The sequence below is a fragment of the Ptiloglossa arizonensis genome, chromosome 4 (assembly GCF_051014685.1).
Source record: "Ptiloglossa arizonensis isolate GNS036 chromosome 4, iyPtiAriz1_principal, whole genome shotgun sequence".
Classification (NCBI taxonomy): domain Eukaryota; kingdom Metazoa; phylum Arthropoda; class Insecta; order Hymenoptera; family Colletidae; genus Ptiloglossa; species Ptiloglossa arizonensis.
In genome coordinates this window covers 26,013,151-26,035,424 of record NC_135051.1, presented here as the reverse complement: position 1 = coordinate 26,035,424, position 22,274 = coordinate 26,013,151, and the positions used below count along the sequence as shown (strand labels likewise).

The 22,274-nt window shown below is 36.4% G+C and overlaps 6 protein-coding genes across 11 annotated transcripts in view; 3 read left to right on the top strand and 3 right to left on the bottom strand.

Moving 5' to 3' along the window:
* Window positions 1-12,655, bottom strand: part of Rat1 (5'-3' exoribonuclease 2 Rat1) — a 47,907-nt gene extending 35,252 nt beyond the window's left edge. The window contains exons 1-15 of the mRNA XM_076310468.1: window positions 12,468-12,655; window positions 12,018-12,145; window positions 11,831-11,942; window positions 11,574-11,747; window positions 11,332-11,494; window positions 10,771-11,231; window positions 10,423-10,629; window positions 10,198-10,341; window positions 9,971-10,128; window positions 9,732-9,900; window positions 9,527-9,616; window positions 9,291-9,447; window positions 8,795-9,023; window positions 8,391-8,597; window positions 8,218-8,297 (exon numbers count right to left, since the gene is read on the bottom strand). Coding sequence (XP_076166583.1) covers window positions 8,218-8,297; window positions 8,391-8,597; window positions 8,795-9,023; window positions 9,291-9,447; window positions 9,527-9,616; window positions 9,732-9,900; window positions 9,971-10,128; window positions 10,198-10,341; window positions 10,423-10,629; window positions 10,771-11,231; window positions 11,332-11,494; window positions 11,574-11,747; window positions 11,831-11,942; window positions 12,018-12,145; window positions 12,468-12,542 — 2,554 coding nt within the window. The 5' untranslated portion in view covers window positions 12,543-12,655. The remainder of the gene's footprint in view (window positions 1-8,217; window positions 8,298-8,390; window positions 8,598-8,794; window positions 9,024-9,290; window positions 9,448-9,526; window positions 9,617-9,731; window positions 9,901-9,970; window positions 10,129-10,197; window positions 10,342-10,422; window positions 10,630-10,770; window positions 11,232-11,331; window positions 11,495-11,573; window positions 11,748-11,830; window positions 11,943-12,017; window positions 12,146-12,467) is intronic.
* A 95-nt stretch (window positions 12,656-12,750) lies between these two features.
* Window positions 12,751-15,431, top strand: LOC143146309 (luciferin 4-monooxygenase). 4 transcript variants are annotated; one of them, XM_076310471.1, is made up of 6 exons: window positions 12,751-12,987; window positions 13,261-13,377; window positions 13,466-14,259; window positions 14,337-14,509; window positions 14,572-14,979; window positions 15,039-15,431. In XM_076310471.1, the coding sequence occupies exons 2-6, from the start codon at window positions 13,261-13,263 to the stop codon at window positions 15,158-15,160; spliced, it is 1,614 nt and encodes a 537-aa protein (XP_076166586.1). In that variant the 5' UTR covers window positions 12,751-12,987; the 3' UTR covers window positions 15,161-15,431. The 4 variants fall into 4 exon arrangements, with proteins under 4 accessions (XP_076166586.1, XP_076166588.1, XP_076166585.1 ...); XM_076310473.1 differs by having other exon boundaries at window positions 12,751-13,149; XM_076310470.1 differs by having other exon boundaries at window positions 12,751-13,149; window positions 13,233-13,377.
* LOC143146311 (3'(2'),5'-bisphosphate nucleotidase 1) lies at window positions 14,989-19,318 on the bottom strand. 3 transcript variants are annotated; one of them, XM_076310476.1, is made up of 6 exons: window positions 19,226-19,318; window positions 17,274-17,391; window positions 16,281-16,651; window positions 15,939-16,158; window positions 15,778-15,862; window positions 14,989-15,704 (listed from the first exon to the last, which is right to left on the bottom strand). In XM_076310476.1, the coding sequence occupies exons 3-6, from the start codon at window positions 16,636-16,638 to the stop codon at window positions 15,447-15,449; spliced, it is 921 nt and encodes a 306-aa protein (XP_076166591.1). In that variant the 5' UTR covers window positions 16,639-16,651; window positions 17,274-17,391; window positions 19,226-19,318; the 3' UTR covers window positions 14,989-15,446. The 3 variants fall into 3 exon arrangements, with proteins under 3 accessions (XP_076166591.1, XP_076166590.1, XP_076166592.1); XM_076310475.1 differs by lacking the exon at window positions 19,226-19,318 and adding an exon at window positions 18,009-18,035; XM_076310477.1 differs by lacking the exons at window positions 17,274-17,391; window positions 19,226-19,318 and adding an exon at window positions 17,136-17,258.
* Window positions 17,795-19,533, top strand: Mttfb2 (mitochondrial transcription factor B2). Its single transcript, XM_076310474.1, has 3 exons — window positions 17,795-18,637; window positions 18,752-19,029; window positions 19,169-19,533. The coding sequence occupies exons 1-3, from the start codon at window positions 17,909-17,911 to the stop codon at window positions 19,365-19,367; spliced, it is 1,206 nt and encodes a 401-aa protein (XP_076166589.1). The 5' UTR covers window positions 17,795-17,908; the 3' UTR covers window positions 19,368-19,533.
* Window positions 19,534-19,815: 282 nt separating this feature from the next.
* LOC143145394 (uncharacterized) lies at window positions 19,816-20,966 on the top strand. The gene is made up of 2 exons (XM_076308732.1): window positions 19,816-20,065; window positions 20,173-20,966. Exons 1-2 carry the CDS (start codon window positions 19,952-19,954, stop codon window positions 20,620-20,622), a joined length of 564 nt encoding a protein of 187 aa, XP_076164847.1. The 5' UTR covers window positions 19,816-19,951; the 3' UTR covers window positions 20,623-20,966.
* Window positions 20,967-21,040: 74 nt separating this feature from the next.
* LOC143145393 (transmembrane protein 179) lies at window positions 21,041-22,251 on the bottom strand. The gene is made up of 2 exons (XM_076308731.1): window positions 21,993-22,251; window positions 21,041-21,907 (listed from the first exon to the last, which is right to left on the bottom strand). Exons 1-2 carry the CDS (start codon window positions 22,100-22,102, stop codon window positions 21,352-21,354), a joined length of 666 nt encoding a protein of 221 aa, XP_076164846.1. The 5' UTR covers window positions 22,103-22,251; the 3' UTR covers window positions 21,041-21,351.
* Window positions 22,252-22,274: the final 23 nt, after the last annotated feature.

Below are 22,274 nucleotides of genomic sequence, written 5' to 3'. Positions count from 1 at the left end.
AAGTGTTCTGGATTAAGGGCCAATCGACGAGGTTGGTCGAGGACACGCAGTGCCCCACGGGTATCGTTAAATGGGTTTCAACGAACGCAGAGAGCTAAACGATGAGAGTGAGAGAGTGAGATAAAGAGAAAGAGAGAGGGAAACACGGTGTAGGTCGCCGATGCGATTTCACGGGGTGGATTTTCGAAGGCGGGAGGCCGATTTGGAGCACAATGCGGTTCAATGCCGAGGAAATTAGCCACGGTGCTGTCGGTGACGCCCGTCATCCCCACACCACGGAAAACAGACCGTATCTATCCGGGCTGGCGAGTCACGAGTGCACGCGCTATCGCTCGAACTTCCGGCCGATCTGTATCTTCGTACGAAAAATCCAGAAGGTCGAAACAAAATCGTGATCGGGGCTCAGAAGCGCGCAGTTACTCGTCGAAACTCAAAGAAAACGAAAAAAAAGGAAAAAAGAAAAAGAAAAAAGAAAAGAAAAGAAAAACCGTTTTTCTGTTCGAAATTCACAGTGGCGCGTACTTACTCGTCGAAACTCAAAGAAAACAAAAAAAGAAAAAATCAGAAAAAGAAAAGAGAAGGAAAAGAAAATTCGTTTTTTCGTTCGAAATTCACAGAAACGCGCACTTACTCGTCGAAACTCAAAGAGAACGAAAGAAAGGGGAAAAAAAACAGGAAAAGAAAAGAAAAGAAAATTCGTTTTTTCGTTCGAAATTCATATAGTCGCGCCATCTTCCGCGTCGGCGCGGAAACGTAGCACCGTGTTCCTGCCGATTTACTTTTCCATAACCGTCGCCCCCACGTTTGATTCGTGGCACGAATCGTCTCGCGTCCTTTCTAAATCCCTCGCGGAATAAAACGAGACGCACGGAAGAATCGCGAAACAAGGGAACGAAACGACCACAATGGCCCCACGGTGAGCGCAAGACACGCTTCGCCGCGAAAGAAGAACGAGTCGCGATAATAAAATATTTTTTTCACCGTTCGCCGCGTGGTTCGTTCCTTCTCCGGCGCGTACGACCAGGGCTTTTGAAGTTCCGGGCCAAAGAGATCCACCGCGGGCATCGAGTGTCTGAAGAGATCGCGAGGACAAGTTCACCTATGCTCTCGAAGATGAATGGATCCTATAGATTAATGGGGAGCCTGTATCGCAGGTAGACATACGCGGGATGAATAGGCGAGGGTGAACGAGCATTTAGAGAAGAAGCCTCTGTCCGTTCTCCGCTGTCTCTCCTCGTATCCCCTCCCCTCCTCTCTCACTCTTCCCCCCACCCCGCGCCACCCTTGGCCGCTTTGTTCGGCTCGTCTTCGGAGATCGAAGGTTTTCCATGGAAAACACGTGTCCTCGTTACCCTTCCAACCGTAATTATCGGCCGGTTGCGATTGTCGTTTTGTCGTTCTCATCGCGAGAGAATCGACCGACTTCTTGTACTCGTGACGATCACTCCGAAATGTCGGAGAGAATGGATACCAACGTTTAACCGACTTTACGAGACCTCTGGTCGCCGAATCGAAAAGTATACACGGAATTCAACGCTCGAAAATTTAGTGGAATTGAGGATAAGATTCAACGAGAGAAGTGTCGTGTACTCGAACCCTTGTTGTGATAATTGTACGCGATTGTCAACCGGTAACTCGTACTCGTTAAATAGTACAATTTACGACGATACGTGCAAATCGTTTTAACGCTTTACCGACCGGTAGAGATCGAACATTCTGCGCATTCCTCACCGGTTAACGATCACTCGATTGCAAATACATTCTCGGCTTTTTTACAGGTTAAACGATCGCGCGGGAATTTATGGGATTTTTCTCGTGTCCGTAGATACGTTAAAGTATACTTTCGAACGTTGTTACTGTGTATATTGTACGTTTTCTGTTATCATAGGGTAATAAAACAACGGGAAGCGTTGGCGGCAAAAATATAAATAGGCTATCGGTCGGTAAGTGTTGACCGCATAAAACTTATTACTGGACAATCGGTCGGTAAACGCAGGTGACAAAAAGCTTATTAATAGATTACCGGGTCGGTAAAGTATTAAAACGATCTTCGTGATATATAATTCCGATAACGATATTCAATATACACGCGTGTGATGTTTCTTAACCTCTTATCAGTCCCACTCGTGACAGTCACGTCATGTTTATAATTTATATTCAAATAAAATGTCATCTACATACTAACCTACAATTTTTGTTCATTCTTTCACAAGAAAACAAAAAACTTACCACTTAAAATCACTTTTTTTGCATCAGAATAACGTAACCGACCAATTTAAAAGTAGGTAGGCATTTTGTGGAGTGATTTCATCAAACTTACGGGACCGGCAAGGTGTTTAAGAGATTTATCGAAATGAAATTCGCGCGATCGGTTGTTTTTACATCGTATCGTCGAAAACGATAAGGAACTGATCAGTGGAGTGACTAACGAGCGCACTCGGTGTAGAACGCTTAATATCGTCGGTGTCTGACAGCCGTACACCGTGGTAGAAGTCTTGACAACCGATATTGATATTGACAACCGCACTTGGTGCAACAATGGTCGAATAACGACCAATACGACGAAAAGTACATTTACTCGAAGGAAGACGACACGGATCGCGGAATGTGTCGATAATTTTGGTTGTCATCCTTCGAAAGAAAAAAAGAAATAAACACAATACTGTGGCGGCGCTACCTACGCTTGCCACCAGAGGGAACCTGATCACCGACCGTTTCCCGCAAGTTTCGGTCCCTGCTCCGATCGGTATATATAAGATCCCTTACCGATCACGCAATATCACGACGTATAAAGCAGGGCCTGCTAGAATGCGTTACTGACGAGTTTTCTCGCTTTCCTTTCCTTTACCGCCACACACCACCGATTCTAACGCCCCAAAATACGGACCGGTCGAAGCTCGAATCGGAAGCGGTATTTCGCGAGCGGGGTCCTCCTCCCCTCCTCGATGAAACCAAAAGGAAAGAAAAGGAGAGAGGAGAGAGAGTCTCCGAGTCGGTTCCACGTGCCAGACCACCTCGTATAAGCGTCCTTCTCTCGAGGCGTCCACGGTCCCGTGGAGAAACGACTAATGGATGGATAATGACGCGTAATGGATGCGCAGCGGACATTACAGGTAATAATATCTCGTGAAAGCTGCAGGCATTTTTCGCGCACCAGAGAGACTCAGGGGGATGAAGAAGGCGGCGGAAGAAGATCCCACGTAAATAGACGCACACCTCGGTGACGATGGATGGGACGGTGTAGCCGAGAGGTAATTTCTACCGGCGAATCCGAGACTGAAGAAGCCGTTTGGAAGCTTTCAACGGGGACTCCCCGTTTCGTGTACTCCTATTGAGTGACGCAATAGGGACCTGTCGATGTGTCCCGATGGTGTCTCTCTCTCTTCTCGGTGTATTCGCGGCGCGATGATTAATTTGCAGAAAGAGTATTGGACAGTTTATCGCGACGAGTCTCTCCCGTTCGCTGGACCAGGCTACCTTAATGGATCGAATTACCCCGGGACTCGCTCTGAAAGTTTATAACTCGTCCAAATTGGGCAATAGCGACGAAAGTGAATCTTCGTTTGATTGTGTCGGAATATGTCTCGAATTGACAAAGCGGATCCTTTCTTCATCTTTGGTCCAACGTCGACGTGGATACTTGGTAACTCACAACCCTTGTGGGCTAATCGGGGTGTTGTATATATCCCCACTTGGTACGAAATGTGGTGTTCGTAAAGTGGACATTTGCGCGTAGCACTGATGGATCTTGGAAGCTTTCGTTCATCACTATACGAGTCCGTTCATCATCATCCTATCTAGCAAGTTATTCTCCGCTAGAAGGTCCGATTCGGAATATAAAACCGAGGTTCTTCTCTCGTCCTACTCGAATCACGGAATACGGATACTTGCACCGATCTCCGACAATTTGCAAGAAAGTTTCGGTCATTTGTACTACTGGAGTGAGAGTTTGTTCGATACAATTCCAATCCAGAGGTAAAAGAAACCCTCAGATAGAGACAGTGTGTGGTGATATTCTCCTCTGTCGAGATATTCGAAAACAATTGCGTCGCCTTGGCGGAGACTTTGAAACCCTCCTTCTGCTCCCAAATCCCTCGTGGTTCAACGTCGGAACATTCGAGAACCTTGCTCCGGGGGTTCCCGTGTCCCTTGTTCGTTCGGTTAACGAAAATTCTCGCGCAACTGGCAGATCGACTCGCCGCGACACTATCGAAAGTCGTTCTCTCTCGAGAGCGAGAACGAGAAGTCGCGGTGTCGGTAGCCGGACCCGGTAGCCGTTCCACGGAGCCCCGACGGTTCGTCTTGCGCTCGGTTTCTACGCGATTCGAGCCTCCGCCGCCGTTGCCGCTGCACCACGAGTGTTTGCAGTCCACTCGAAACCAGTCCCGAACGAGCTCGCGCGCGCGAGAGGGACGCAGCGCGAGGGAGAGCCGGGGAGAGCCCGGGGAGAGACAGGGAGAGACAGACGGACAAAGCCAGCGGAGGGACGGACGAAGAGACACGCTCTGGCATCGCCAGCAACGACGAGGCGGGAGACCAGGAACGAAGCTTAATTTGTCTAACGAGGGACCTCTGCACCTGTCATCTGGACGAAGATACGGACGAACGAACGTGGCCCAACCCCCCTTCTCTCCCAACCTCCCGCCATTCCTACGTGGCTAACTCTCGTCGTTTCATCCCTTCGGACGGAGGCGCGTTTTGCTTGCTTACTCGCCAGCTGGCCAGCCGAATCGCTTTGCTTTGGTCTTGCTTGCTCGGTAACGTGTGTGTTTGACCCGACGGTATTAGAGGTATCCCCGAGATTCGGTTCGAGACCAACGGGGAGGACCCTGTAGGCTCGACCGAAGTGGGAGGGAGAACCGTTCCGCCTGTTCCTTGTTTTTAATTGATATCGACCAATATCGAGCACCGGTAGACCTACAGGAGGTACAGGTCGTCGGAAAGAAACTCCGTACCAACGTGCCACGGATTACTCTTGATTCTTCTTAACTAATCTTCTCTCAAGTCCTAGCTGTAATAGTCGTCATTGACGTTCTGCGATACACAGTACTTCTGTCGTTCACATTTCGCACGTTCTTACAAAATGTATATTTCCGAATACATTCTTACAAAATGTATATTTCTCTATTTTTGAAATCTACCAGGACGAGTAGTCTGTAGTCAACGATGTCACCGATAACCAAAAGTTCCCATAATACGAAACGAGACGTTCGTACAGGTCCCCCGTGTCCATCGACGACGAACACAAAATTCTCCTTCGTTTCATCTCGCCCTCGCTGAAATTTGCATCGTGAAGATTTGTTTACCCGAACGACGGGATAACCTCGACGGGAGGACAACCCCGTTTCCTTCCCGATAGCGTAGTCCGTCCACCGGACGAGCATCTTTCCATGTCGAGGGGTACGCTGGTCGCGTGTGGCTGGCGTTTCCACTCCCCTCGGTAAATCAATGGTGCACGGTCATCGTGCCCCCGTGTAACACGTATTGTTTTTACGCTGGGTGAGTGTCCACGGCGTGCGAAATCCCCCGGATTCGTTTCTTTACACCCGCGCAGCCATTGGTCACGCCCCCGTCCCCGTAATGGGTAGTTACGGTGTCAAGTCCGAGCGATCGTAACTCATCTATCTCGAATCGGGAGATCGACACGGTTCGCGAATTAACACGGAACCGGGATTCCCGGAACACGGGGGGAGGAGAGGGGGGGATCGTTCGCGACAAAGACGTCGACGTATCGTGACGCGAGTCTGGAAGAAAGTGGGCGGTTCCTTAGTACCTCCCCCCTACCGCTAAGCAGCGCGTAAGTAACGGTCACCGTGGGGGTTTTCGGCACCTGGCGCATCAGAACGCGGGGAATCCCTAACCTCCTCGTGTCAACGTGGTCGGAGGTGTCTCGGCGGGTAACTTATCTCGCGCAAACGGGAGAAACTTTTTTTTTCTCGAAGAAACCACCGAACACTTTGCTGGCTCGTTGTACCAGATCGTCGAGTGCGTTTCGGCAACGGCCCCAGCGAGCAAACGTTGCCGTCAACGTTGACGACGATAACGAATCATCGCGTACAAAGCGATAGTCGCGCCCGCCTTTGTGATTCATCAGCCAGACACGCCGGAGATCGCGCAGCGGGGGGGAGGGGGGAGGAGGACAACAGACGATACGTGAAAGGCCAAGGGGCTACGGTAGAGGTGGAACATCCACTAATTGGATAATTACGGAGTGCACCGCGTTTGTTTTATAATTGGGCGAAACCCGTGGAACCGTTGGTACCTCGACGTGCCAAACAACGAAACGGCCGGAGTCACGCTCTACGTGACGAACTACCCTCTGAGCTAATCCGAGACCAGAACCCCTCGTTGCTTTGCAACCCCCTGGCTCGTGCTCCCGCGACCCGGCACCGCCTCTGACACCCCCCTCCCCCCTCAACCAGTCCAGGAGAGATCCATCTACCCCTATGCGGCCCTTTTTCACCAACCTATCCCCCCCTTCCTACACCCCCCCTCCCCTTAACCATCGTTCGACCCACTTGAACGCCAGACTCGAAGAAATAGAATCAACCCCTCCCCTACCACCTCGTGATCGGAAAAATTTTGCATAGTTCGCGAATCGGTCGAATTTTGTCGATAAACGAACTATCGATTTTCAATTGGTACGACCATAATCCGTGACAATTTGCAACCAATGTCAGTTTTACGGATTTGGTCGGTTACTGTTACCCTGTAGCGCCCCCCCCCCCCCCATTTGCCCTGGTCCTACTCGTGGGGGAAAAGATAAGAACATCGACCATTTTGTTTTGTTTCGAGGAAAACACGTGTTAAAAATATCAAAAACAGTATCGACGGAAGATTTTGTTTTTTTTTTCAAGGAATTATGATTATTTAATACGATTTAACGTAAATTTGATATTTGATAAAAAGTTAACAATCGCGACAATATCACCGGTCCGTATTATAACCTCGTGCCCTCTATTACAATAATCTAAAAATCTCGAAACGTCGATCATCGAAGAAAAGAAACTCAATGGAGATTGAAATTGCTTATAAGGATTAATCGTCTTTAGACGAAGCCAAGTCTTGGAATCCTTTCGGTAGAAATATTTGCACACTGTCTACCACTTACTATGCTTTCGTTAACAACGAGCATATGACACGCAGCTCGAACCTAAACAAACCCAATGAGTCGAGTGGATAGTGACACGGAGCCGAAAGACTACGATCACGTATACGTGACAGCGGCCGATGACCGCTGCTTCGATCGTCGTATATGCGCAACACCAAAGTGTTAATAATTTCTTTCGATTGCTCGTTACGTCTGGTTTCATATTACTCGCGATAGACACGAGCGTGCGATTTCAAACACATTGGTTCGATTCGTTGTTTCGATTAATCAACGTGAATCGACGTTCGATTGTAATCGAGTAATACACACAAAGAATCGTTAATCCGAAAACTCGCGTTGATAGAGTCAGTTAAAGTTATGTCGTATTACAACAGAAGAACAATGTTTGTCAAAGGTGTATTCCAGTAAGATGGAAGAGAAACAAGTTGAAAACACATAAAATCGGTAAACTGAAGGGCTCTCTTAAGACGCCTTGGGCCGATCAACACACAAAACGCGAAACAATTATAGAAACGACAGAATGAGACTATCGCACGACTTACAGTAGGGTGGGGAAAACAATGAATACCCTTATGTGGTTTTTATTCGACGAAAAATCATGTCGTGAGTGATCCCAAAGAGACGTGTGCGCCTTTATTTTGGCTCCCGTAAACCATGGCATTGTTCGAAAGTTCGTGGGTTCCGAGTCGTGTTGAAAATAAAGCTTAATACGCCGATCATGTTGTTTGTAACTAAAAGCGGCCTTTCTTTCGTTACGCAGGACACGATCAAGTATCTGTCATTTGTCGTTTGCAACAAAAGTCGTAGGTCGCCCATTCTTCGCAAATTTAACCCATTCACCAGTCAATTTTAACACACAAATAGATTTTTATAACATCTCGCTTCGGTCCTAATCACAATCGTCAACCGAATATGTAAAGTACTGTTGAAATGTCAATAGTATTTAAGATTACTAAAATTCTACTCGTGTGTTCATTTCACCACTATATTGAAATCAAGTGTTGAAAAATTTAACACGTTCCATTACTAATAATTATCAATTCCTAAACTTAAAGTAGTAGAATCCTTAGAATCTTCGATGAAACAAAATGTATAAAGTGACTCACCATGATGCGATGAGTAGATATTCTGTGGCATCGATATCGGTCCGTACGATGGTGGTACTCTATTGTGATTCGTGAAATGTCTATAAATAAAAAAAAAATATATATATATATAGTTGACATTACTATATACATTAAACGTAATTCTTCGTGCAAAAGTTATCATTACAACTTACCCAAGTATTCTTCGTCCTGCTTCGCTCAAGGATGCAATCTGAGTAGAAGGAGTAAAACCAATCTGTGGTTTCCACGTATTGCCAGTGTTACGATTTATTTGCTCAAAGTCTTGTGGTTTTAAAACTCTTGGTGGGTCTCTGGCACCCTTCAATTTTTTCGCGGGAAAGATGAAGTTAGTGCTGTATTTTGGATCTCTGAATCTGATACTGTAACCAAAAACATTATAAAATATATTTATCATAAAAAACAAAATAACAATTTTTGTTTTTACGTGAACATAATTCGTATATTTACTGTATCACATTTTACGGATATATTCATGTATGCACTAGGTTTTCATGAAATGGTGAAAATAGGAAAATAAAATGAAAATATTTTACAATTCTATCTGTTTAATACATACCAATAAATCTTATTATTTCTGATTGGTGGCCCATTTATAGGTGATGGTAAAGTGGCTCCTTCTACTACACAATCTTCTGCCAGTAACACCGTTCCACACATACCATCGATGCACATTGGAGTTTCCACATCGAATTTCACGCAATTCGTGTAAAGTCCTTTTATAAAATTGGAATCTTTGACGCCCACTCCGATATATAATCGGTCGTCGCCACGAGTATTTCGAATTCCTGAAAACAAACATGAGAATAATATTACAGACATTAAAGGGATCGCGTAATAAATCATATAGTTCTTTTAAAAATAAATTCGTTTTAAAAAACGCAAGTGATATCGAAGCACCTACAAGTATTAACCTCGTAGCAAATTTTAATTCACTATCATATTTCCTCCTCAAAAAAAAGTAGATATTTTATACTTTTGAAAATTGAAAATTGCGCGTATGTTTGAAACAAATGTTCTGTAAATGAAATATGTTCATGCAATAAATTTCTTACTTTCTGCTTCCGTTAAGTAACCATAGTATGGCTCCAAAGCTTTGAACAATCTTTTCTCGTCGACGAAAGGTAGCAGAGCCACTCCCTGCCAAGCAAACTTCTTGCCATTCAGATCTATTTTGAAGTCTTCCGGATAGAAGTCAATAATCAGTGATCTCTAAACACGTTCACACGAAAATTCATTAAGTATCACGTGTATACATTCTGTATGCAATACAACATAGTTATAAACTTACTGGATCATTCATTAATTTTGCCCATGGCTCGGGAACATGTTTACTACTAGCAGCTGGAAACACGCCCATTAATTGTTCTAGTGGACGAAACTGAAATATAAAAAGCGAAAGGTATAAATTTTTCTATATACGTAATGATTAATATTCATATTTACGTTATAATTATCACATTATGTTTATCTTAATTTGTATTTAGTTAACTTACTGGTTTAGTTCCTTTTTCAAATTCTGTGGATAAACCGCCAATATTGATGAAATCACTAGCGAACGGTGCATAATGGTATGGAAAGTACCATTTCCATGACGCACAACCTTGATAATAATATCGTAATACCCAACATAAACCGCGCACGTATTGTAGAGCTACGTTGTTTCTATATACACATAGAAAGATAACATTTATATTGTATAATACAAGCTATTATTATGCCAAATGATGCTCACCTGAACTGTAAATTATCTGATGACACATCAAATTTCGATTCGTAATAACGATCTTTAAAACCATCTTCCCATAGTCTTACTTCATCGTGCACTTGATCATCTGAATCGTCCTTTTCGAATTCCTCCCTATGGCGTTTCTGCTCTCTTCTAGATGAATTCTACAAAATATTCGACATGTATAAGTAAAATGTATAAACAAACAATGATATCAATGCCCGTTATCATACCTCAGGATGAATCATACTCTCTAGAGCCTTGTTGAAATTTCCTTTTATGTGATCAGCTGACACACTATAATCTCTGCTTTGAATGCGCATTTGATAAGCTTCATAACGTGCGTTTTCTACTGGCTTAACTCGTCCACCTAGAGGCTGTAATCAAAACACATATATTTAATAATTAGTACTACTCTTGAAAACATAATTCATAGACTTTTCAATGACAAAACGCACTGTAGGTGCAAACTGTCCAGTAGGAATCCATTTTGGTTTATAATTGCTGATTGCCAGCAATCTTCTTTCCTTTTCTTTTTCACGTTGTTTAAAAGCTAATTCATTTTGTTGCCTCTTCTTGAAAATTTCGTCTTCAACGTCACCAAGTTCGGACATTATCATTTGAACTCTATCCAAATTTAGATCTCCGCTATCTGTTAGAAATCCCTATAACAGTAAAATTACCATTAAAAACGTGTCTCCTTTCATTTAATTTAAACAATAATTCCTGATTTTAACGTCCCACAGATAGTTAATAAAACAAATCATTTTGTAATAATGTCTCCATCTTTAACGTATATTACGTACTCCTGTCTTATACATTGCTTTCTTGTACAAATTAACAAGTCGATCAATTGCCCCTTCTCTAATCTCCAATGATGGTAGGTGTGGTAGAAAATCGTTTCCTACGAAGAAACACATGAATACCCAATCATCGATAGCTCGTTCAAAATCGTACTTAAATGGTAGATTAGGCATTTGCAACTCTCTCTCTAAGTATTCTCTGAGTACATTTAATCGCACAAATATGTACTGGCATTCGGATCCAAAAGTATTCTCTTCTTCTTTTTGATTAGGCTCTGAACCTGTACACTCTTTCATTTCGTGCCCTAACTGACCACATATGTCACACGGTTTAGGTTTATTCGGTTTGAATTCTTCACGAATAATAGTAAAATTCGATTCATGTGTTGCAAGACCCAACATAATCAAATCAGCGTCTGCTCCACACAAAACATGTTGTATATTGGGATCGTAATCGGGTTGCACTATTACGTAAACAAAAAATGGCAATATGTAGAAAAGAATTTCAACACCTCTCCGTGTAATATACATATCAAAATGTCCAAAATATGGCTTCTTGCTTACCTCTTTGTCTACGTATAAAATCCATTATCTTATGTTCCCCTTCACCTGGCACATTTGCATCGCTCAAAATTACTTTTATGTTTCTCCAACCTGGACAATTGTTTAAACGATCATGTATATAGTAATGTAAACATTCTGATAATTTTGCCATAAATGGTGTGCCCTAAAACCGAACAGTTAATTGGAAAAATTGTTTTCTATAAATGTATTTTAATAATATAATGATAAATTTTTCTACAAACTGGTGTAATGCAATTGCTATCAAAATGCTCCTCTTTTGGTTTCTGTGGCGGTAGGGAAACCCCTTTAAGAATAAGTTCTGAACGTATTATGTTTATTTCATCAATTTTTTCACTTGTTTCTTTTGATGTTCTAAATCGTCTTGATCTTTGTTGATTCATTTTGGCTCTAGGTGCCTAAGAATTTTTATTAAACATATTACCATAATAAAGCAATTATATAATTACAAATTCTTTACCCGCTTCATATTTATACTCACAACTCCATCAATAGCCATATAAAGTAATTTTCTAGGCCTCACAATAGAAAACAAATGATCAATACATTCAAAAATAGCTTCCATCATTTCATCTTCATTTTTTGGGGCTGGCCTGTATTAATAAACCATTACGAAAAGACTATTAGATCATCTAAAACTTTAAATTATTAAATTATTAAATACTTACTTATTCTCTGGATGAGTACAAGGATGAATAATACCATTCATATCCAGATATAAGTTATCAAATTCTACCCCATTTGGATTTGGGTCATCTAAATTCACAGGAACCCGCTTACCATTTGTAGTTATTAGCTACAAAAGTGCAATGCAGATACATAAAAGAAATTCAAAAATTACAAACCTGTATCTAAGTAAAACAAGAATAAATTTTTGAAAATACAATCATACAAATCCTTGTACAAAGATTATGTTTTTAATGTAGTTAGTAAAGTAAATATACCTGTCAAGATACACGTTATAAACCATAAAAAACATTTTTTGTTCGATTGAAACAGTTTCAAAATATAAAAAACATTACAAAAGTCACGCAACGATCTTACAGTGTTTATGTACACGCAATATGTAACGCAAAGCAAATAGAACATCCTTCGTCTAAACAAACAATCTAACCTACCTTCTGTTCAATGCACTGGACAATCATGGAAGGGTACTTTCTACTCAACCACCGAAAAAATGCTGGAACACCCATCTTTTTCCGCTTGACGTCGTCTTTCTATACACTCTATACCCTTTTTTTTTAAATCGTTTCTCAAGAATTTGTTTATAAATCAAGCGAGCACAACTGTTTTCACCGTTCACTCATATTTAACCTATACATAGATTCACATATTAAACTATCCAATACACAACTTTGCGTACATGTGCTGCCATCTTCAGCGTGTATATACGTGTCAGTATTCACCACTTTAAAATTGTACATAATAAAAAAAGGGGATATAAATCAACAATAAAAATAAAAGCTCACTTAACACGACAAATGATTTGACAACACTGTATTTCGCATAATTTTTAGGACAATGTTAGATAGAAGATAAAATATAAAATAATTACTTTCCTTGCTTTATCGCTCCCCCTATTATTTCGCCGATCTTCTGTATGCACTAAACGTGTAATAAACGCGCCCATTATTAAGGGTAAATATATTCTGAACGTTACTCTTGTGGATTTTAAATAGTTTTATATCACACTTGGAAAACAAAAATTATATCAAAATAAATATAATTTTTTCTCAAAAAACATTCAATATTCAAATTCATTTCAATCGTAGATCATAATATTTTCATTTTCCTAATTATGTAGGTATATAATGATTAGTTTTTTAAACTCTCATTTTTTCAATCGTATATAAGTGACGAAAATAAAAATCATGATTTTTTAGTAAACTGTAAAATAAAAAAATTTTTAAGATGCAAGAAGAGAACACTCTACATGGACCAACTGAGTGTATTTCAGAATTTAAAAACTTATCTGTAGGTCAATTAATTTTGAATCAATTAAATGTTCATAGTACTTGGGTAGCACAAGTAAGTAATTAAACTTTTTCCACTAAAATTTGCATAAGTAGTGATCGAGTTTTTTTTTATTGTTGCTGGATGATAAAAAAATTTCTAGGTAAACGCTTACACAGGAAAGGAACAAACATTTAAAGAAATTCTAGACATTAGTCGAAAGCTAGCAGTTGCTATTAAGAAAGAAGGATTAAAGAAAAATGATCGCATAGCTATATGCAGTGAAAACAATACAGAATTTTGTATACCAGTATGTGCTGCATTTTATTTGGGTGTTACTGTTTGTCCATTGAATCCGTTTTATTCAGAAAATGAATTAAAACATGCATTAAACATATCAAAACCAAATTACATCTTTGTGTCAATAATTGGAGCAGCTAATATGCTCAAAGTTCTCCCTCGGTTATTTTGGTTACCAAAGTTAATAATGTTGACAGAATCCAAAGATAATAAATTTCCAAGTATTAATAGCTTAACATTAGACATAATTGTTGATAATAGTTTTCATGCTTATCCAATTGATGTTAATAATCATGTATCGGTGATTTCATGCTCCAGTGGCACTACAGGATTGCCAAAAGGAGTGATGTTAACAAACAAAAATTTGTTAACAGTGATAAGGCAGTTTGCATTTTCATCGCCTGATATCTTAAACACTAATGTAATAACTTTAGCTTTATTACCATTCTTCCATGCTTATTCGTTTTCTGTTCTCCTTGTAAGACTCGCGTTTGGGAATAAAAGTGTCATTCTCTCGCGTTTTGATGAGAAAATATTTCTTTATACTATACAAAAGTATAGAATCAAGTACATAACTGTTGTACCACCTCTCATGGTGTTTCTAGCAAAACATCCTATCATAGACAAATATGATTTGTCTAGCATCACAGACATTTGGTATGTTTCAATTTGAATTTGAGTAAATTCTATTAAAACCAATATTTCATATTTTGAGTAATTTTGTATTTAATTAGGTGTGGTGCAGCACCTTTATCCAAAGAAATTGCAAAAATGGTCGCGAAAAGATTAAATGTGCCAAATATAAAGCAAGGGTATGGATTAACGGAAACTACTCTAGCTGTAATTACATCACCAAATAATAGTATGAAGTATGGAAGTGTAGGAACATTAGCTATAGGAACTTCAGGTAATGCATTGCAAACTTTTCCTTTATAAATATTTTTTTAATAGTTTGTTTTCTATATTTAGCAAAAGTAATACCAATTAATGGGAATGAATCAAGTAAACCTCTTGGACCAAACAATGTAGGAGAATTATGTTTCAAAGGAGACTTAGTAATGAAAGGATATTATAATGATGAAAAAGCTACAGCAGCAACAATTGACAAGGATGGCTGGTTGCATTCGGGAGATGTAGGATATTATGATGAACAGGGTTACTTCTATATAGTGGATCGTTTAAAGGAACTTATTAAATATAAAGGATTCCAAGTTCCACCAGCTGAATTAGAAGCATTACTGTTAACATGTCCTGGTGTTAAGGATGCAGCAGTTATTGGATTACCACATGAAGAAGCAGGAGAATTACCAACTGCTTTTATTGTTAAACAAGAAGGAATTAGTATAACAGTAGAAGATATTAACAAATTTGTAAATGGTATGTCTCTATCATAGAAATTAATCTATTCATTTTCAACTTTATAAAAATTGTTACAGAACGTGTATCAAGTCAGAAACGACTTCGAGGTGGCATCAGATTCGTTGAAAATATTCCCAAAACTGCATCGGGAAAAATACTACGTCGAGTATTGCGCGATACACTTAAATCAAAATTATAAAGTATTGATAAAAAGATGTGATTGCTAATTTGAATTTATCCTTGCTTTATTTTTTACACTAATTTAGAAATGTTAAGATGTAAAAGACAAATGATTGCTATTTATTAAAGTAACGCTAATAAATTTTAGTTAAGAAGTATTAAACTTTGTTTGTGAAAAGTATATCTCAATTATGCAGAGGTTAAAACTTCTTAAAATATAATTTCAAAAATTGTCATATAATCGGAATATTTTGTATCTTGCATAAATATATATTAAATCTTTTACAAAAAACAGATTATGTAGATTACTGGAATAATGTTTGTTTCACTTCGTATGGTATTTGACTTATATACCATTGATGATTCTGACCAGGAGCAGTAGCTAATACTCCTCTTGTATTTGAATATGCTGTTCCATCGTATGAATATTGAAGTCCACTAAGATCAGTTAAAGTACCACCAACAGCATGAAGAATTGCCTCAGGTGCGCAGGTATCCCATCTTTTGCAACCTTTGCCAGTGACTATATAAGCATGCACTTTCCCTTCTATTAAAAGTATCACCTATAAAAAAGTGATAAAGATAAAAGGAGTCAAACAAATTATTTTACTTAATTAAATACATGTAGAATATTACCTTGTATCCTGCACCACCAACACGTACAACTTCATCAGGAGATAAAGCATTTACAGCTTCTTCAACGTAAGAATCTGAATGTGAACTGAAAGTATATGATATATATGTTATTTCGTATTACAAATGTTTAGAACTTTAATTGTCTTAAAAGTAAACCATACCGTGTAATTGTAATTATTCTTTTTCCATCTGGAGGTACAGCTGGTGTGAATCCTCCAAATCCTACACCATTAATACCCCAAAGAGTACGTCCTAAGATATTAGTTTTATCATTTTTATAATATGGTTGATGAATAACACCTCCAACTGCTTTTTGTCCAATCGCCACTCCCACTAAAACTGTAACATGTTCCACAAGACCCTGTGCATACTCTGCCGTTCCTAAAAGTATTATTTGTTTGAACATATTTGATAAATATGCCCGTACTTTCTATTATTGTGGTAGAATACGTTTACATATTATCTACATTTAACCAAATTTTTTTTCCCAAATATGTACATACCATCCAATGGATCTACCCAAACACAAACATCTTTAGGATTAATATTTTCCAGGTGTGCTGGCAATTTTAATTTTAGTATTTCTTGATCTACTTCTGTTATAACCCAATCAGATGGTATATCATAATCATTTAATTCTTCTTCACCGATGATGGTGATATTCGGAAATTCACTACTTAATGAAGCAATAATACACCTTTGAGCACAACGATCAGCTTCGGTTTGTAAATCATTCTTGCCTTTGTCTATTATATTTAGACCTCCATGACTCATAACATCTCTTATTATTTTTCCTGCTCGTGTTGCAGCAGATATAGAAGATGCCAGGATTCTTGATAATAAGGAAGCACTTTGAGCCATTTTTTAAATTTTCCTATTAATATTAATAAATATTGACACTGCCTTTTTTAATGATGAAATACTGTATTTTTTACTAATCTAGTTTTAAATATGTTACATGCACAATTCTTTCGAATCAAACTACAAAAACTTGATACAAAAAACTTAGAAAGTACCATTGTTTCTCAAGGTTATACTAGATATGCAAGAAAGTACAAAATTTTACAATGGATCTTTTCAAAGTTTTATATTATTATTTTAATATTCTTCTGTTGAAATGATAATGTTGTTTTGTCAAACTACTTTATACATATTAAATATGTATGTTCAATTACAATTTCTAATATAATAAATGCAAAATAATTAACAGATTTTATTTATTTATTATCATTCACGTACAATTGATTAAAAAATTGTAAATAACACATCTATAAAAAATAATTGCCGTGAAGAAAACAAATAGTAATCTATTAAATTTTTGCATTCTACTGCTTCATGCAAAACTATTAAAAACTTACATTTAAATAATTCTTTAAAATATTATGTCATATATCCATCATCGCAACATAATATTTCCAAATTAAATCAAGAAAAACAGAATTCACATGTAATTAAGAATAACAGGTAACAAATGTTCGAAAAGGAAGAATACTTACTTATTCACGATGTAGTTGTTGGATGGACCGGGTTTTTTCGCGCATGTGCGGTTCGCGTTGGAAAAAACAGTACCGCGAATACTCAACATTATAAAATTCATTTTGGTGGATCCTAATTCTAGTAAATAAATAACACTTTTTTAAGTTATGTGAAAATAACATAAAACATTATAACAACTGTCTCGACATCTCCTCCCCCTCCCCCTCTTAACTCATTTTTTATATCAATATTTGGAATATATTATTGTAGTATTTCATGATTGTGTTTGCATATACGTATAATATATGTATATTGATTATATTTTGTTGTAAATTGTTTTGTTTTATTATAAAGAATAATTTGTTAAATAAGAAAATTGTGGATATGTGCGCGCGTGTACGTGTGTTTCTGCCAATCAAAATATTTTTTTTCCTAGTTATACCATACTTCGTGTAGAATTAATTCACATGTAAGAATTACTTGAAGTAACAATTTATATTAATTAAATTAAAAAATAATATTAATATATTAATAAGAATGTATAACAAAATCTGTACTACTTAATACAATTCAGTTCACAAATCTAACCTTAAAAACATATTCTTTATACTGTTAATTATAAGTTGTTACAAAAAATAATTGAAGTATTAAAAACATGTTAAAAAATTTAACAATATCGGCGAAAACCTTTATACAATACATAAACGAATCCCATAATAATATTAGTTTTTATTTGATGAAGAAATGTGCTGTACATTCAGATATTTTACCACCAAATGATTGTCCATCGTTAGAGATTCTAAATCGACGAAAATATTTTCTTGAATACTTAAAAAGTATTGATTCAGAATTAATAAATGAGATTCCACGCAAATATATAACAATAACTAAACACTATACTGATGTATGTCTAATAGATCAGAAAATAGCTAAGAAGTTTGTTTCATTAATTAAGAATGAGATATTACAAAATAGATATCATATAATTGAATTAAATCCAAGTTTAGGTTTATTAACAAAGGAGTTATTGGAAACTGATATACCATTTATACATATGTATGAAGGAGACATAACTTTTTACAATAAACTAAATGATTTATGCAAGAAATTTCCATCAAGGTTAAGGCTGGAAAATATAAACCTTTTAAATATATCAAAATTGATGCATCCATATCATATCTGTTTCAATAAACAAAATATATTTGAATCATTTGGAACGATAAAGGAAAAGCAATGGCAGGATGAAAGTTATGCACAAATAATTGGAGTAACAAATAAACCTAGGTTTATCGATCACTTAATAATAAGTACAATATTTCAAACATGCTTTATGTTGTATGGGCGACCAACTTTTTATCTTGCAGTATTACCATCTGTGTGGAAAGTTAGTATGAGAATTTTATTTTCAAACTTTCATGTGAACATATTGTTGCATTTGCAAAACAATTTGTGTTACTCCATAAGTGCAATTTTTTAACTATTCATTTTTAACTTTTAGAGATTTACACAACCGAGGCACCAGAGTAGTAGTAGTATTATGTTTCAACTACTATTTAATTATAAACTACTTGGATCAGTGGATAGGAAAGCATTTATTCCGTGGCCGAAATATAATAAAAGTACACACGAAGACTATTTTCAGTTTTACATTGTTAAATTTGAACCAAAACCTGAGCTTCTTGAAACATTCAAGGGAAAAAACAATTTGATATACTTCTGGCATTTTGTTCGATACAATCTATATAAAAAGTCATCTAGAGTGATACCTGCATTGGAGTAAGTGTAATTATAAGAAATAATATGTAATGCCCAAATATATTGAATCTTTTCTTCACAACATATTAATAGATTCCAATATTATGTATAAGAACAATACTTAATAATTTTTAATGAATAACATACATAATTGTTCTAGAAAACTAGTACCAGGTTGTGGTACAAGATTAATAAAAATAAATTATAACATTTTTACCCAGTTTAATGACTTAAACGTTGGTGAGATATTTGATCTCTTTATGGAATTTCAGTCCTGGCCAGAATTCAGTGAAAGTATATTTGTAACAGGTGCAAGTGAAGTCAAAGATACTTTTGATACGTATCTTAGATCAGACTAACCTTCATGCTCATAATAATTATTAGTCATTAACGATTCTGTAAGTAAATGATATACTTGTAATAAATTAATATTGTAAATTAATTATACATTTTGTTATTACTGTAATGTTTACTTGTAATAATTCATATTTTTACTTATTATAATAAGATTTTCTATGAGATCAATAAAAATAAATAAAATAAAAATTAAATTTTAATACATTTTTACTTAATTACTTTTACATTTAAATTGTATGGATTTTCTGTATTTTTTCCTTCAAAATATGTAAAGTGTACATTTAGCAGTAGTGGGAGAAAGACGTCAATCCACTGAAAACGCTTAATAGTGATTGGTTATTGATTTTAATACTTTCATTTTATTCATCTATGGTTGACCCTGAAATCTCAGGGTCATGAGAGGTCATTCAAATGAACAGTATACTACAGAGTATGTAGAATAATACATGAATAGTATATGCAGAGACATCTGTATCTTCAGTAATAAGTAATACTTGGTATTATAAGTTGATATTCATATTTAATTAAAATTTAAGTAACCTATACTCAATTGAAGAAGTATTTGTTGCAATTTTGTATATATAAAATGAAGTGGATAGTTTTTGGTATTACATTGATAATATGGAATTGTATAATGTGTCAAGACATTATATTCCCAGATGATGAAGAAGTATCTCATCTTAGTGGCAACAATGTAATGGTAATTATTATAGTTAAAGAAAGATATAAATTATTCTTTAAAATAATAAAGAAAGATATAAATTATTCTTTAAAATAATAAAGAAAATACAAAGTACTTTTTTTCAGATTACAGAACGTATTCCAGTATCTATACCAGGTCATTGCCCCCAAAATATGCTTCTTTACCCTGGACAGGGGAATAAGAGCGCATGGATATGCGATTGCAGACCTAGATTTCTGTATTTCCCTTTAAATGATACTTGTTATGAAGCTTATAAACAAGGTCCTTGTCCACCACAAAATTACGTAATACTTCCTAAAAATGAAGCAGTACCCCAATGTGTAAAGAATCCATGCTATGTAGATGGTTTAGTACTATACAATGGTATATGTTACTCTCTAAGAACTCTGGGTGGACCATGTGCTCCTGATGCAGTGTTAGGAGTAAATGAAACTACTTTTGAATTAGAATGTATACCAACAGATATTGCACCTTTTATTATAATTGATACACCTAAGAGGTGTCCTGTAGGAAGCCGCAGGAATGCCCTTGGAATGTGCAGACGAGTAATTTGAACCATTTTGAACCACTAATTAATTGAAGGTATAAATCATGCTATTTATTCAGTTAGACTACTTAGTATAATAAATTTCAATGCACCGTTATGATTCTATATGATATATTATGAGAATATATTGCATATATATTTACAAAATATATTTTGAAGTATATTTAAGTCAAATAATTTTTAACATGATATTCTTAATCTCTATACATTCAATAATTGTACATATTCGTAAATTTTACATTTATAAAATTTATATTTCTAATTACAATGTGTGATTATTTTATATTTGTTACTATTCTAATACATTTTATGTACAAATAATAAAGAATATAATACAGTAAAAATACTTTATATGTAACGATTGTTAGTTTAATTTAAGTTAAACAAAAATCCTAAATCTATTTTGCAAAATATTTGGTAATATTAACTATAATGGCTGAGTAATCTTATCCAGTCTTGGTATGTATAAACTATAAAAACTATCTAATAAATTATAATCTTTAAATATATATTTCATTTCAACATATAACTTCTTAATTCATTGAACTTAACTATTCTACTGGAGTAACCGATTATTTATATCATAATGTGGTTTTAATTGCATTAATTGGAAAATGTGCGTCTGAAAAATTGATTTTATAGGATATAAATGTTTTCCAGAAAAAAAATAATAATGTAAGCAAAATACTATTATCCTTTCATCTCTTATAATTGAAACAGTATACATGTTACATTCCTAATTTGATTCTTGTACCTTATTACTCCTTGCAGCTTCTATTAATCTTTGCCGTTCTCTATACATAGAAACTTTCATATTTTCTAGTTGATGATATCGTAACAATTTTAATACTGCAAAAACTGATAAACCAACCCAAACAGATAAACTAGTCCAGATTCCAAATTGAGCTGCACCTAATTCTATATGGAAACCAGATGTTTCTATTCCATCGGCTTTATCAATATCATTTCCAGCTGCTAATTCACATGATGGGAATCTTTTTGTCATACACTGACACCAGGTCATAAACCCAAGTGTCACAATAATTGCAGTAATTAAAGTAATTGTTGTAAGAAATATCAAACTGATAACATCTATAAATGCTGACAAAAAGGAACTATCTTCTCCTTGATACATAAATGTAGAAAGTCTATAAATCTGAATTCCAGATGTTACAAACAATATTACACCAACAATTATTGTATAATTGCAATAAGCTTGCGAAGCCCAATTTACTACAAATTGTCCATCTGATTCTTGCCAAGTACCCGTTGAGAATAGTAGGCAATATCCTCTGTAAACAAATAGTTACAATAATGATATGTTACATGTACATCTTACTAATACTTATTATTTGTGCTACTTGATACTGCAACTACCTAAATTCTTGTCTGTGTAAGCTCATAGGTATGATAATGCAAAGTGACAAAATATAGGCTACGATATATCCGGATATCTGACTAAGAAGCAAAATATTGGTTAATGCCATCTTTTCAATAGTAAGAGAATTCTTATTTCACGGTACGTTCGTAGAAATAAAGAACTGCTACTCTTAATTAATTTTTAACAAACAGTAGAGTAATTTTTATGACAGATTGTCCAACTATAATGCATCTGAACTTATTAATAAATGCGCAAGCAGACACTAGCATGAATACAGA